The sequence below is a fragment of the Eublepharis macularius genome, chromosome 7 (genome assembly GCF_028583425.1).
Source record: "Eublepharis macularius isolate TG4126 chromosome 7, MPM_Emac_v1.0, whole genome shotgun sequence".
Classification (NCBI taxonomy): Eukaryota; Metazoa; Chordata; class Lepidosauria; order Squamata; family Eublepharidae; genus Eublepharis; species Eublepharis macularius.
In genome coordinates, this window is record NC_072796.1 from 81833793 (window position 1) to 81849054 (window position 15262).

The following is a 15262-nucleotide window of genomic DNA, read 5'->3' on the forward strand; positions in this document are numbered from 1 at the left end:
TCTTGTACAGCATTGAAAAGACAAAATCCTATAAAAGCCTATGAGATGGTGGTGAAGGCTGCAAAGAAAGGTTTCTACTCAGCTTTCATTGCATCAGCTAGCTCATGCCCAGCAAAATTGTTTATTGTGGTTCAGTCACTGGTCTCCCTATCAGGGGGAGACTGCTAAATTCTGAATTCGGAGCTTTTGGGAGCTTTTTTGCTAACAAAATCTTGTCTCTCCACCGTGACTTGCCAGCCACAGTTGACACAGTATGTAAACTAGAGGCCCCTTGGCCGTCTACTGGGATGATGTTAGATCATTTTAACGCATTCTCCGGGGATGAGATTGACAGGACCCTGCGAGCAGTGAGACCTACCACGTGCTCCTTGGACCCGTGCCCATCATGGCTGGTGAAGGCCAGTGTAGATGGGCTACAGACTGCCTTGGAGGCCATTGTCAACATGTCCTTGAGCTCTGGGATTTTTCCCAAATCCTTGAAGGAAGCTGTGGTTAGGCCTCTCCTGAAGAAACCATCTTTGGACCCCGCTGACCCAGTCAGTTACTGCCCAGTTTTGAACCTCCTGTTTCTGGGTAAGGTGATTGAGCGGGGGGTGGGGGGTGGAGCAGCTTCAGGGTTTCCTAAATGATTCCTCATCCCTAGATCCCTTTTAATCTGGCTTCCTCCCAGGACACAAGGCGGAGACATTGCTGGTCACCCTCATGAATGATTTCCGCAGGCAGCTGGATCGCAGCAGATCAGCACTGCTGATACTACTGGATTTGTCAGCAGCATTCGATATGGTTGACTACGATCTATTGACCCACTGCCTTGCTGATGTGGGAATATGAGGGACTGTCTTACAGTGGCTTGTCTCTTATCTCCATGGTCGGGGACATAGCGTGGCACTTGGGGAGAAATTGTCATGCCACCACCCACTGCTGTGCAGTGTCCCTCAGGGGGCAATATTCTCCCCATTACTGTTTAATGCTTATATGCGACCCCTTGCCCAGCTGGTGCAGAGTTTCGGACTTGGGTGTCATCAATATGCTGATGACACCCAACTGTATCTGATGATGGACGGCTGGCCTGACTCTACCCCAGATGTCTTGGAGCATGCCTTCAAAGCTGTGACTGAGTGGTTGAAGCAGAGTTGGTTGAAATTAAATCCCACAAAGACAGAGGTCCTGCATATAGGTTTGGAGGCCATGCGCATGGGACTCTGGCTCCCCGCTGTTGATGGAGTGCCACTTGTGCCGGTTTCAAGAATTAGGAGCATGGGGGTGATCCTGGATGCCTCCCTGACTACAGAGGCACAGGTTGCAGCGGTTGCCCATTTTTCTATTTAAGACAGGCCCAGCAGCTTGTCCCCTACCTATCGACCCATGACTTAACTGCAGTGATCCAAGCAACGGTTACCTCTAGACTAGACTACTGCAACTTGCTCTACTCAGGGCTTCCTCTGGGCCTAATCCGGAGGCTACAACTGGTCCAAAATGCAGCTGCACGAGTAATGGCAAGGGTCCTGACCAGGGAACATATAACACCTATACTACGCTAGCTGCATTGGTTACCGGTTGAGTACCAGGTCCGGTTCAAAGTTTTGGTGTTGACCTATAAAGCCCTATGCAAACTGGGCCCAGCATATCTGCAGGACCACCTCTCCCCGTATGTACCCCTGAGGATGCTTTGTTCAACAAATAAACAACTGTTGGTGGTCCCTGGCCCAAGGGAGGCCCGCCTGGCCTCAACCAGAACCAGGGCCTTTTTGGTCCTGGCACCGACCTGGTGGAACTCTCTGTCTGAGGAAACCAGGGCCCAGCGGGATTTGTTATCTTTCTACTGGGCCTGTAAGACAGAGATGTTCCGCCAGGCATACGCCACCATATGCCTGGCAGAACATCTATAATGTTCCGCCAGGCACATTAATAAAATAAATAAATGGCCGGTTCTACGGGGCCGGATCTATGGGGGGGGGTTGGATCTAGGGGGGGGGGCGGGGGGGTAGTCTGCCCACGGCGCTGCCAGGGAGGGGGTGCCGGGAGCAGCTCCCAGCTGCCGGAGCACGCAGGCGGCAGTGTGGGCAGCCTCGCAGCCCCCGCGCTGCCTTTTGCCTGCCCTGCAGGGCAGGGGATGCGCGGCAAGCCGGCCGCCCCCTGTCTTGCGGGCAGGTGAATGCCGTGGGCAGCCTCGCAGCCCCCCGCGCTGCTTTTGCCTGCCCTGGAGGGCAGGGGGTGCCCGGCAAGCCAGCCGCCCCCTGTCCTGCGGGGCAGGCGAAAGCAGCACGGGGGGCTGTGAGGCCGCCCGTGCGATTCGCCTGCGGGGAGGCAAATGGCGCGGGCGGCCTCACAGCCCCCCGCGTTGCTTTCAACTGCCCTGGAGGGCAGGGGGTGCGCAGCAAGCCGGCTGCCCCCAGTACTGCGGCGCAGGCGAAAGCAGCACGGGGAGCCGCGCTGCTTCTTGCCTGCCTTGGAGGGCAGGGGGTGCCCGGCAAGCCGGCCGCCCCCTGTCCTGCGGGGAGGCAAATGGCACGGGCAGCCTTGCAGCCCCCTGTGCTGCTTTCGCCTGCCCTGGAGGGCAGGGGGTGCGCAGCAAGCCGGCTGCCCCCTGTCCTGCGAAGCAGGCTAAAGCAGCGCGGGGGGCTGTGAGGCCGCCCGCACCATTCGCCTGCGGGGAGGCAAATGGGGCGGGCAGCTTCTCAGCCCCACATGCTGCCTCCGTCCGCCTTGTGTGATGACGTCACCAAAGTGACGTCATCACACAGGCAGTAAGCCAAGGGTTTCTCCGGGCGTGGGCAACCCTGGATCCGGCGCTGCTGGTGGAGGTTAGGTTGGGCCCCCATTGGTCACACTAAAGATCTGTCCACCACCTTATATATGAGCCTATATATGAGCCAGGCCCTGAAATGTAGTATTTTATTGTCACCATCTGAAGAGAAGCTGTATTGTATTTATTGTTTAAAGTTCTTTTAATGTTATTTGTATAATGTTTTTATCTGTTTTTAACTGTTATTTATGTAAACTGAAATGTTGTACTCTGCTCTGAGCCCACCTGGCAGGGAGGGTGGACTAAAAATCTAATAAAATAAATAAATAAGTCATTGAATTGAGAAGCTTATAAATTTATCAACATTTGAGTGTATTGGATATAGAGGACAATTGCGTATAGACTTATTTTTAGACATCTGAAAACCTTTTACAGAAATGTATAGAGAGTTGCTACCATTGGGGGTTTCTTTTTGTTTTTTTTCCTTTCTTTTTTGCTCTGAAATAAGTATTTTTTTTTTAAATTATCAATATAAAAACAAAATAAGCCATTAAAATGAGGGATATATAAATAATCAAAAAATTCCTTGAAACATACCCCAGGTCTACAGACCATAAAGTAGCTGAAAAGATAAAACCCCTTAATTAAAACCCTGGATAAAAAGAAATGTTTAGGCCTGATGCCCAAAAGATAGTATGGTAAGCACCAGGTAAGCCTAAAAGTGGGGAGGGTATTTCAAAAGCGAGGCACCACTATTGAAAATGCCCTGTCTCTTCTGTCTCTAGTTGCCATCTGCCTCACCTCTGAAGGTGAAGGCACAGAGAAAGGGCTTGGGAGGCAGTTCTTAACTGGAAGGCTGGACAGTATGGAAAGAGACAGTCATTCACATACCCTGTTCCCAAGCTATTGAGGGCCTACAAGTAAGAACCAGCTTTTAAAATTGTTCCTGGAAATAGATAATATTTGATGTGCAAAATTAATTGAAATTTGCAATGTATACAGGAGTTGAAGAATCCTGGTTACAGATTTATGATAATAAGCTTGAATAAACCATCAATATTCCTATCCTGATTATGAAGACAAGCCTTTCATTTCCCACTGAAGGATCCTTGTAGTATTGTCTTCCATACCATTGCGGGAAGTCTTTGGATTTTTGTTACCACTGCTTTGTTTTTACACAACTTCTGAAAGCTAGATGCATTGCTCCTTTTAATTGTTTTGGCCAGATCACTTGTTCCTGCCATTGCCCATTTCCAGTAACAGCAACTCCTTTATTTCTTTCCTAGGATCTGAGCATGTGTTACTAAGGGTTGTACATATTGTCCTTTTTATTTACAGTTCTATCATACTGGTTTTCTATTTTTGCTGCCTGGGACGAAATGAATTAAGAGTCACGTTTCATTATTTTGCTTGCAATATATAAATGTTAATCCTAATGTGTATGGATCTTTATTGTATTTTAATATGTTGTTTTTATTGTATTTTGTATTTTGTATTTTAATATGTTGTTATCTGCCCTGAGCCTGTTTGCGGGGAGGGCGGAATAGAAATTTGAAATAAATAAATAAAATAAAATAAAAAATAAATCACAATCCAGTAAAGGGAGGGGGCACCATTCCAGTTTTTATTTCCCAATTCTCGTATTAGGAACCATTTATAACAACTGTTGATTTTGACAAACTGCTTTTCAAAGTCAGAGGAGAGCCTCTGTGTGGAAAAGCAGTTTGAAAATTTGAATGGAAAGGGGACAGCACTACTGAAGCAAAAGAACAATGAAAGGTAAAAGTGGGTGCATTGTGCTCTTGTGGGTCATGGTAATTGTGTGCATAGAGTTTTTGGATAGAATAAGCCAAAGAAGAAATGGAAACAAAAATCTTTAATAGTATGGTGATAAAATTATAAATTTTATTTAGCTAGAGAATCTTCGTATTGGTCAGCTAAATGCTACCTCTAATTACCCATTTAGATATTAATTCTATGAAGTACCTTTTGAGAGAATGTTGCATGTGCTAGTTCCATCGTCATAATCATTGAGCAATGACAAGGCATTTTAATAGTTATTTTATTAACTAAACTGCATTTGTAATCTACTCTGATAAGCCTGCTAATGTATTATTGGAAGTCAGAAACTCTCAAGTCTTTTAACAGGCAAATGTCTGCCTGCATTAAAATATATCATTTATTATCTTGCATAAGGAGTGCTATGGTCTTTAATGGAGACTGAATGTGGTTGCAAAATGAAATAGATGTACAGCTGAGTTGTGCTTTATGAAAGGCAATAAAAAGAAATGGTAATCATAAATATAAGAAATGTATGCATAGAGAAGTCTTAGGCTCAGATCTCAACTTACCCATGAAGCACAGAGTTTAAGTCAGTGGTGATCTGTCAGCCTAACTTAACTCACAGGGTTGTTGTGATAATATAATTGATATTCTTTGTACGCTGCACTGAGTTATTTTCAAGGAAGGCCAAGGGCAGGGTATAGTATGATAGGTAAATGAACAACTTTTGGGTTACAGAAGATATCCCATAGAACTACTTCCTTGGCATTATACTAGCAAGCTAGTTTGTATGCTTTCTGATCAGCATTTTATTAACAAACCCATTAAACTTAGTAGAAGCCGTATGCATGAGACCCTAAAAAATATGAAGTCATTCATTGTTGGTTCATAAACTTGCTCTTTGCCCATAATTTCTACAGTGTTATTGCTTATCTAGGTGAAACACTAATGTTAAATTCTGATGAACTTCCTACTGAGCTACGCACTTTATTAATCCATAACAATGATTCAAAATATGTAATTACCTATGGCAGAAACTCCTGTTTACTGAACGAAAATATTTTGATTTAGCTATATTCATTACATATTTTGATTTAGCTATATTCATCAACACTGCTTAATTAGAATATGCATGAAAGATAAAAGCAGTAAGCTGCTGCCCTTAGGGTTGCCAGGTCCCTTTCCCCTCCCGGCGGGAGAGTGGGGAACCCAGCACTTAGCTTTTTAGACTCCTTGTGTGCATGGAAAGCGGGCATGCACTCCCAGCACAGTAGATGATGTCACTTCTGGGAGTGTTGTCATCTCGTCCAGTGGCGGGCATGCTCCTGCCCTTCATGTCATTGTGCCTGTAGGGAGTGTTCCCGCTGTGCACTGGCCTGGGAGGTTTCTTGCCTCCTTGGCTTGTTCCCTTGGGCCTCCCCCCCCCCCGCCAGCCAAGTGAGTGGCAGCAAGAGGCAGAGACTGGAAGTGGCGGATCCCTCAACCCCACCGGGAGACTGGCAGCTCTATATTCCCCTTTTTAATGCCATAGTTTATTAAATATGAGTAGCTACAATAATGATGGACAATGATGGAAGGCTGCAATTTAATCACTGCCCTTCTTCTAAATTCTCTCTCTCTCTCTCTCTCTCTCTCTGTGTGTGTGTGTGTGTGTGTGTGTGTGTATGGAGGTAGTGGTGATGTATGTACACTCTGACCCCCAATTCACTGTGCAAATCTACATTTTAAGTCTTGAATTCTGTTGACTGCCATTATGTATGACTATACTTTCCTCATGATGTATAATCACTTTCTAAAATTTGTCTGTCTCCTAGGCAGCAGTTAGTAATAAACACTTAATTTGGAAGTAGGTTCTTTTGCAAATATCAAAGAGAATTACTTCCCAGACAGTGTATTTTAGGCGAGTTGCCCATCATGTAAAAAGTGCAAAAATTACTTTGCTGTTATCTAAAGCTTATAAAATATGTATGTTTGCATTGGCTGTGTTAAGAAAATGATGCACATATTTGTTCATAGCTAACCTTTACAATTTTCAATGTGTTCTTCCTGGGTCTCCATTCTTTTGTTGCTTTCTCAACCTATCGGGATGCAGCTGCCCTTGAACTTAGTACCGTTTTGATCATTCATGTGCAACAACCACATTGTCTATAACATTGCAAAAATGAGGCTTCATGATGTTATTTGCAAAGTAATTTCACAAAAATATTTGGACTGTGGTTCTTTTAAAATGTAAAGTTGTTTACTGTGTGGAAATAGCATAATTATAATTTGCAGACTTTTGCCTGAAGCTGAAGGGACAGATGCATATGATTAAGTTTCAGCCATCCTGTTATTGTAATGTCGATGTTTTTAGGGATGGGAGGGTTTTTTTTAAAAAGAAGCATAGGTTAAAAAAAAGGAGAGAAGTGTGTTACAAGAAACCTTCAGTTTCAATCTACTTTATTTTGTTTTCCATTTATGTTTTTCAGTGGAACTTCTCCATTAGCTTGTCTGAATGCAATGCTTCACACTAACACTCGTGTAGGTGACGGGACGTTCTTCAAAATCCCTGGCAAGGCAGGACTCTATGCACTCAAAGTAAGTTGAACTTTTACAATTTCAGTACACAAAGCTCTGAAGACAGTTTATGTAAACTTGAACAAAACATAAACAGATTAGGCTGGGAAACTTGAATGAGGAAATGATCTGAAAATCTTTTTAATTGTGTTCAGACTACATATAAAATAATTTAGAATGAATATAAACATTAAAATTACCCCCAAACTCTACATATTCCTGAATTTAGGGTTCATTGTTTTTAAAGTGCTTTGCTGGATGAACACGCTATCTTTTCAGAGCTAATAAAATTGCTTTGTTTTATAAGCAGTAACCTAAAGGAGACTGAGTTTTAGAGATGTGTTCGATTCATGCATAATATTTAACCAAAGAATATTTGTACAAGTTGCATTTGGAGAGATTTTGTGATACATTTGACAATCCAAGGTTTAGTAAGGAATTGAAATGATAGAGCCATGATTCAAAGAATGACTTGCTGTGATGGATGAATAGAATTCCTTTTTGAGACCGTTAATCACATGCCGTTAGTTGATAACTGGTGTGTGAAAGAGTGAAGGACACACAAAAAAGGATAACATATTTTATGGAGCAGATTTGCTTCCCTGTTTTAATTCAAAATTGGAAATTCTGCAATTGATAGTAATGTGCATAAAATTGAAGCAATCACCGTGGAATAGATGGTGCTTTTCCTGAAAACTAAAAATATGGTCTCTCTTGTTACCACCTAATGTATTTCAGAGGCAGTTTTTTCTTTATTTACCAAGAATAACTCATATTATGGTTAGTGTTTTTGAACAACAAACTGTCTAGAATCTAAATATTCACAGTGCTGTGAACTTCAGTGTTGTAGGGATCAGAATCTAGGAAATGGGAACTAGCAAAAGGAGAACATAAAAGGATGGGAGCATTTTCGGTGACATTCATCTACTTAGCTGGAATTTCTACACAAGTTTGGTTCTACATGCAGACATAAAATGAAATGAAATGAGCAGTGTTTCTAAAGGAATATGCATTCGGAATTGGCAAAATAAGCGCTTTCAGATTTATCAGATGGTCAGAAAATGGAATGTAATTCTTTCCCCAGCCCTATATTACATTAAAAAGCCATTTTGAAAAGCAGCAACAAAGTGATCTTTTTTTTTTTTTTGCTGTACATAGAAAGAAGACTCTACATGCCCAGCAGATGGAACATTGGATTTAGGTTGTGAATCTGAGTTGGATGGCACTGAAATGGCTGAAACAAACAATAGCACTGGAGAAGAAAATGGAGGTAGCCAATTTAATTTTAGTCTGACTGGATCAGTTATGTTCTGTGGTGATAACACATGGCTGTCGCACTTGCCATATTTCAAAATTGAATAGAATGATGCTTCAGTAGCTGAGAATGTCTAAGATATGTAAAATAATTATTCATCCTTAGCGAATTTTATTAATAGATTTGAAAATAATGAATTACTAAGCATAATAATAAATAATAAATTACTAATGGATTTGGGCTTCTCACTTCAGATCTATTAGTATTTTATTTTTGATATCATGTTGTCAAACATTCAGTCTGGAACCTAGAGGAAAAGAGACTTTGTTATGATTTTCAATATTTCCAATAAAACCTAGTTTTGTCAAAGATAGCCATAATAAAGGAAGGCAGTTCAAAATAACACATGGATTTTTAAAGTGCAAGATTTGTACATAAAGAAACCGATGAAAGCAATATAGATTAATGAGAATTTATAGATTTTTGACTTTGTCTTCTGTGGTATGTGGATCATTTTTCTAGATCTTTCAGCTCTAATATGCAGAGTATTTATCCACTCAAACTAGCCAAAGTTTATTGTACTTGTGCTTAATTTTAAGAAATTAAAATGACAACAATCCACATCTTTGTAAAATATTTAAATACTTAATTATAATCAAGGCACCAAAATTTGGGCTGGTTTTTGGAGGAGGCCATACTTTCTGCTTGCCAATGACCTTGACCACCATAGAAAATAGTCATGGTGTTGATTGTGAAGTTGTGGTGTATTTCACAGACTTCCAAGTCTTAGGTCTTTTCTGCACAGAGCTGCTTCATCAGTTCTGGCCCCATACTGCATTGATTTCTCTCCAGAGTTCTGCACAAATGGTCAAAATACCTGGGTTCAGTCTGCAAACTGCTTCCCAGACTTTTTTGCATTCTGCATAGAGGAAGTCTGCTTCTGCCATAGAATCAATCTTTCCCTGGTTTTTCTGCAGCTTTTCACCCTGCACACATACCCTAATTTTTTTCCCAGTGTAGTCAAACCATGGCTTTTTTGAAGTACAGAATGCTTTCTTTGGTTTGAGGCCTGGCCCTGGCCCTGGCTTTTGCCCTCCCCTTTATCCCCCTGCATCCTGATTGGTTGAACATCAACCAGTCTAACTTTTCCCCTGATTTTTAAAAAATTAAATAGCAATGTTGCACTGCTGGCACATAAAAAAAACCTTGCAACTACTGGGAAAAAGTGCTGCAATATGACTAACACAAAAACTCTGCAGACAGCCCAGAATTCCACTTGATATTTTAAAGGTTTCAAAAGATTTTAAACAGCAGTGTTGCAATGTTGGTGCAATTAAAAGAAAATTTTGTAAGTTTCCTTAGTGTTCAACTGTAGAAACTTACCTGTCCTCAGCCAATCAACTGATGAAACCGACGAGTTCTCAGCAAGTCAGCTGACAAAACCAACATTGTCCCCAGAAAGCCTGCAGAAGAAACAGAGCATTTTCTAGTGCAGAAAAAATAGACACCACTTCAATTCCACCCCCTCAAGTGTGGAATTATAGAAGCTCAACGCAGATCCAGTCCTCATGAACTGAATGTCCAGAAAATCTGGTATAAGTGTGCATGTGGAAAACACTGTAGGGTTGCTAATTCTAGCTTGGGGAAATCCTGGATATTTGTGGTGGTGCCTTGGGGGTGCAGAAGTAGGGTTGCCAGCTCCAGGTTGAAAAATTCCTGGAGATTTTAAGAGTGGAGCCTGGAGTGGGTGGGGTTTGGGGAGGAACAGTGTTATGGGGGGGGGGGGTTCTGTCCTACCCCTGATCCTGGGTACTTTGGCAATGTGACCCCACTCCAGCTAGGAACCAGGCCTTTCCCTTTCCATCCTCTGGGGAGAGTTGGTTGGCCTCTGAGCATACACAAAGTTCTGGTAGGTGATGAGCAGCAAGCACGTGAGTGAGAACTGTCACAAACTACCAAAAGAGGAAGAGCACACAAGTAAGGGAAAATAGGGTGGTCACTAATGGTTGAGCAGCTATTAAAAAAGAAAAGAAAGTGAGTTGTTCCTTCTTTAACTTGCACAATCAAAGTTACCACAGTATAACATTCATCTCCTACTTAAAATGGGCAGTCCAATGTCTAAGTGAAGATGAAAGCCTGACATCTGAAAAGAGGTGTGAAGGATGAAAATGGCCCTTCAATTGCCCTGTTCTTCCTAATATTCCACCTTGAGTCTGGAAAGGTGAGTCAGGCTGGTTTGATATTAAAAAGGCTCTGGTCCTGATTCTCACAGGAGACGCCTCTGCAGAATATAATGCCATAGAGTCCACTCTCCAAAGCAGCTATTTTCTCCATGGAAACTGATCTCTGTGACCTGGAGATCAGTTGTAATTCCAGGAGATCTCCAGCGATCACCTGAAAAAGTAGGAAAAATTATTGTGTGAATTATGCATTATGTGAAAAACTTAGAGAATTCGATTGCTTTACAAAGGATTAGACAAATTCATATAGGAAAGGTCCATCAGTGGATACTAGCTGCGACAGCTAAAGGGAACCTCCACATCAGAGGCAGTGTACCTTTGGATGCTAATTTCTGTGGTGAGTGACAAGGGAGAGGGTTGGACCTTCTGTTCTGTAGGCTTTCCATGGGTGTCTGGTTAGTCCTTGTTGGGGGAAAAACAGCTTCATGGACTGTTGGTCTATTCCATCAGGAATAGACAACAGTCTTATGTTCTTAAACTTCTGTATAAATCCTTGGGTCCTGGCTGATCTTTGGATCCTGGCCAGAGAATTCCAAACTATTACAAAAGATGGTATATAATTCTACCAGCAACCACTGATACATACTTTGTCATGTTACTATGTGGCCAAGGCAAGATTGCTTCTTACCTAGCAATCCTTCATCCTCTGCCTTCTGAATTATTGAACCATTAAACATATTCAGATTTGAAAGTGTGTTTATGGGTTGTAATCTCAAACTAAGTGATGGTTTAAATAAACTGTGCAATAGTTTGCTAATTTGTGAAACCTGCTGTTCTTTTTCCTGCTAGCAAGTATTTTCTACAGCATCGGTTTCTTTGAAATGTTTGCATGTCATCCTAAAGATATATCCATATTATTTTCCCTGAAGGAGTATTTGAATGTTGTTAATTATAATGTTTAGTAGCTGCACAAAACAGCTACATAGTTTATTTAAACTCTTTGTTGGTCCCAGGTGCATATATCTGTGTTACAGTTTAACTCCCTGATTGTTTTCTTTTTTTTTTTTTTAAGACTGTCTGGCAAACACACACACTCTGGGTTCTGATTTTCCAAGTTAAGCTCAAGATATCAGAGTGATTGAAGTGTTTCCTTGATATATGTGTGTTGACAGATGGATGACCATTTGTGTAAAGGCATGTATAGATCTCTAACACCTATAAATATTGACTTTGTTGGATATTATATGTGCATGTCTGTTCCTGAGAGAGAGAGGGAGAGGGAGAGAGAGGGAGAGAGAGAGAGTTATATGCCAACTTACGGTGACCCTATGAATGAAAGGCCTCCAAAACGTCCTATCATTAACAGACTTGCACAGATCTTACACACTGGAGGATGTGGCTTCCTCTGTTGAGTCAGGCCATCTCATTTTGGGTCTTCCCAGGGCTTTTTTTTCTGGGAAAAGAAGTGGTGGAACTCAGGATCGCACAATGACGTCACTTTGGGTTAGCTGGAACAAGGGAGGAGTTTTTTAAAGTTTAAATCACCCTCACCGAAAATGGTCACATAACCGGTGGCCCAGCCCCCTAATCTCCAGACAGAGGGGAGTTTAGATTGCCCTCTGCACCACCAGTGGCATGGAGGGCAATCTAAACTCCCCTGTGTCTGGAGATCAGGGGGCGGGGCCAACGACCATGTGACCATTTTCAAGAGGTGCCGGAACTCCATTCCACCGCGTTCCTGCTGAAAAAAAGCCCTGGGTCTTCCCATTTTCCTACTGCCTTCAACTTTCCCTAGCATTATTGACTTTTCCAGAGAGTCTTGTTTTCTCACAATGTGACCAAAATACAATAGCCTGGGTCTCGTCATTTTAACTTCTAGGGAGAATTCAGGCTTGATTTGATCTAGAACCCACTTGTTTGTCTTTTTGGCCATCTATGGAACTCCTCAAGCACATTTCAAACGAATCAGTTTTCTTCCTGTCAGCTTTCTTCACTGTTCAACTTTCACAACCATATATAGTAATGGGGAATACCATAGTTTTGATTATCTTGATCTTTGTCCCCAGAGAGACATTATTCTTAAGGATCTTTTCTAGTCCCCTCGTAGCTACTCTTCCAAGTCTCAATCTTCTTCTGATTTCTTGGTTGCAGTCTTCCTTTTGGATGATGATTGAGCCAAGGAATAGAATATCTTTAAGAATTTCAATTTCTTCATTGTCAGCCTTAAAATTGTATAATTCCTTGGTAGTAATTACTTTTGTCTTCTTTTTTTAAAAAAATTTTTTTTATTGGGTTAGAACATTAATATTTTTACATTACATTCAATTTTCCCCTAATTTTTCGTTTCTAACCCCCTCCCTTTCCCCCCCTTTTGTTGACTTCCAACAGCTTTCCCACCCTCTGTCCCTTTTCCCTTACTTCTATTAACTTCCTCTGTCTAAAACAAATATATATTCTCCATTATATTAAGCAGTACATCTTTAACTCTTTTGCTTATTATACATCCAAACTATACTTCTTTAAATAAACAATTTATCCCATTTTCCAGTTTTGAATATTTCTATATATCATAAACCATAAAAGTTTCCCACATTTAAATCAAACAATTTGATTTGTTCTCTATATATTAATCATTTCTTCTTTTTATAGTATTTCTATATAACTCATCACATAGTCAGTCGTTTTAACTCTTCTATACATTCAGTTTGGTGCATATAAATCTTATCAAGTAAAGAAAATATTGTTAATTACTCAATCCTCATGTTTAAACCGTTAATTATTCTCTATCAATATTCTATCAATTAACCTTTACATATCTATATATATCTCAATCAATTAATTAATCTAACTGCTTATAAATTCACATTTCTCTTCCTCCCCCGGTAAAGTCACCCCTCTCTTTTATACTTTTATTGTACTTCAGTAGTTCTCAAACTGCCACAGTTTTCCTCCCACCTCCCACTTCTTCTCCAGATATTGTTTCAGCTTCTCCCAGTCTGTGTTAAACTGCCCTGAGTCCAGATCTCTCAGTTTTCTTGTCATCTTATCCATTTCAGCCATATACAGCAATTTGTAGATCCAATCTTCAATAGTTGGCACTTCTTGTACTTTCCATTTCTGCGCATACAAAAGTCTAGCTGCTGCAGTCATATAAAATATCAACGTCCTATGATGGGCTGGAATTCCCTCCATTCCCAAGTTTAGCAGCAGGAGTTCTGGGTTCTTATTTATTTGAAACTGTAAAATTTCACTCATTTCTCTTATTATTTCCCCCCAGAACTGCCTAGCTACCTCACACGACCACCACATATGATAGAGGGAGCCCTCATGCTTCCTACATTTCCAGCATTTATTAGAAGTGTTCAAGTTCCCTAGCGCAATCTTCTTTGGTGTCATGTACCAACGATAGATCATTTTGAAAATGTTCTCTTTAATATTAATACATGTCGTTGTCTTCATTGTAGTTTTCCACAAGTATTCCCATGCCTCCATTGTTATTTCTTTATTGAAATTTATAGCCCATTTCACCATCTGTGTTTTAACTATCTCATCCTCAGTGTACCATTTCAACAGTACTTGGTATACCTTGGATATTCTTTTCTTGTCTTCTTTAAGAAGGGTCTGCTCTAGTTCTGAGTTCTCTGTTCGTATGCCCCCTTTTGCAGAGTCCGAATTGTATAAGTCTCTAATCTGTCTGTACTGGAACCAATCATAGTTAGGTGATAGTTCCTCTTGCGTCTTTATTCTAAGTTTAGATACTTCAGTTTTAGTTATTTCTTTGTACGTTAAACATTGTTGTTCATTATCAACAGCTCTCGGATCTATCACCTCGTATGGAACATTACTTTTGTCTTCTTGATGTTCAGCTGTAATCTTGCTTTGGCACTTTCTTCTTTAACCTTCTTCAGTAGTTGTTTCAAGTCTGCACTAGTTTCTGCCAGTAACATGGTGTCATCTGCATATCTCAAATTGTTAATACTCCTTCCAACAATTTTCACTACACCTTCTTCTAAATCTAATCCATCTTTCCTAATGATATGTTCTACATATAGGTTGAACAGTTAGGAAAATAATATACATCCTTGTCTGACACCTTTGCCAATTGGAAACCATTCTGTTCCCCCAGTTTGGTAAAGTGGTTAAGACAGCAGGACTGTAATCTGGAGAAATGGGTTTGATTTCCCACTCCTCCGCTTGAAGCCAGCTGGGTGACCTTGGATCAGTCACAGCTCTTCCAGAGCTCTCTCAGCCCCGACAGTTGTTGCACTTTTTGGCATCCTTTTTGATGATCCGACAGTTGCCGCACTTTTTGGCATCCTTTTTTCAGAATTAGAACGTAAACTGAGCATGTCCAGTCTGTGAGCCATTGTTTTGTTTTCCATATTTGTTGACATGTTCTTGTTAAGATTTTGATGTAGTCCATTTTCTTAGTTTGAAATAGCTCTTTTGGTATTCCATCTACTCCTGGTGATTTGTTTTTCCTAATTACTTTGAGTGCAGCTTTCACTTCACTTTCTAAGATTTCAGGTTCTTCATCAAAATATTCTGTAGGAGACCTGGCACTTCACCTCCCAATTCTGGGTGCTGATCACAGCCACTCCAGCAATCAGGCAGGTAGGACGCATTCCCTTTTGTTTTGTGAGACTGAAAGCTCTTCCTTTCCCAAAGGCCAGGCTTTCCAATCTCAGGGTATGTTTCTTGGGTGTACCCACAACAAGACAGGAATCCCAGGCTCAGCTTAAT

General features: G+C 41.2%; 1 protein-coding gene across 1 annotated transcript in view; it reads left to right on the forward strand.

Moving 5' to 3' along the window:
• Positions 1-15262, forward strand: part of ASXL3 (ASXL transcriptional regulator 3) — a 113432-nt gene that overhangs the window by 26930 nt on the left and 71240 nt on the right. The window contains exons 3-4 of the mRNA XM_054985878.1: positions 6997-7105; positions 8243-8354. Of these exons, the coding sequence (XP_054841853.1) occupies positions 6997-7105; positions 8243-8354 (221 nt within the window). The remainder of the gene's footprint in view (positions 1-6996; positions 7106-8242; positions 8355-15262) is intronic.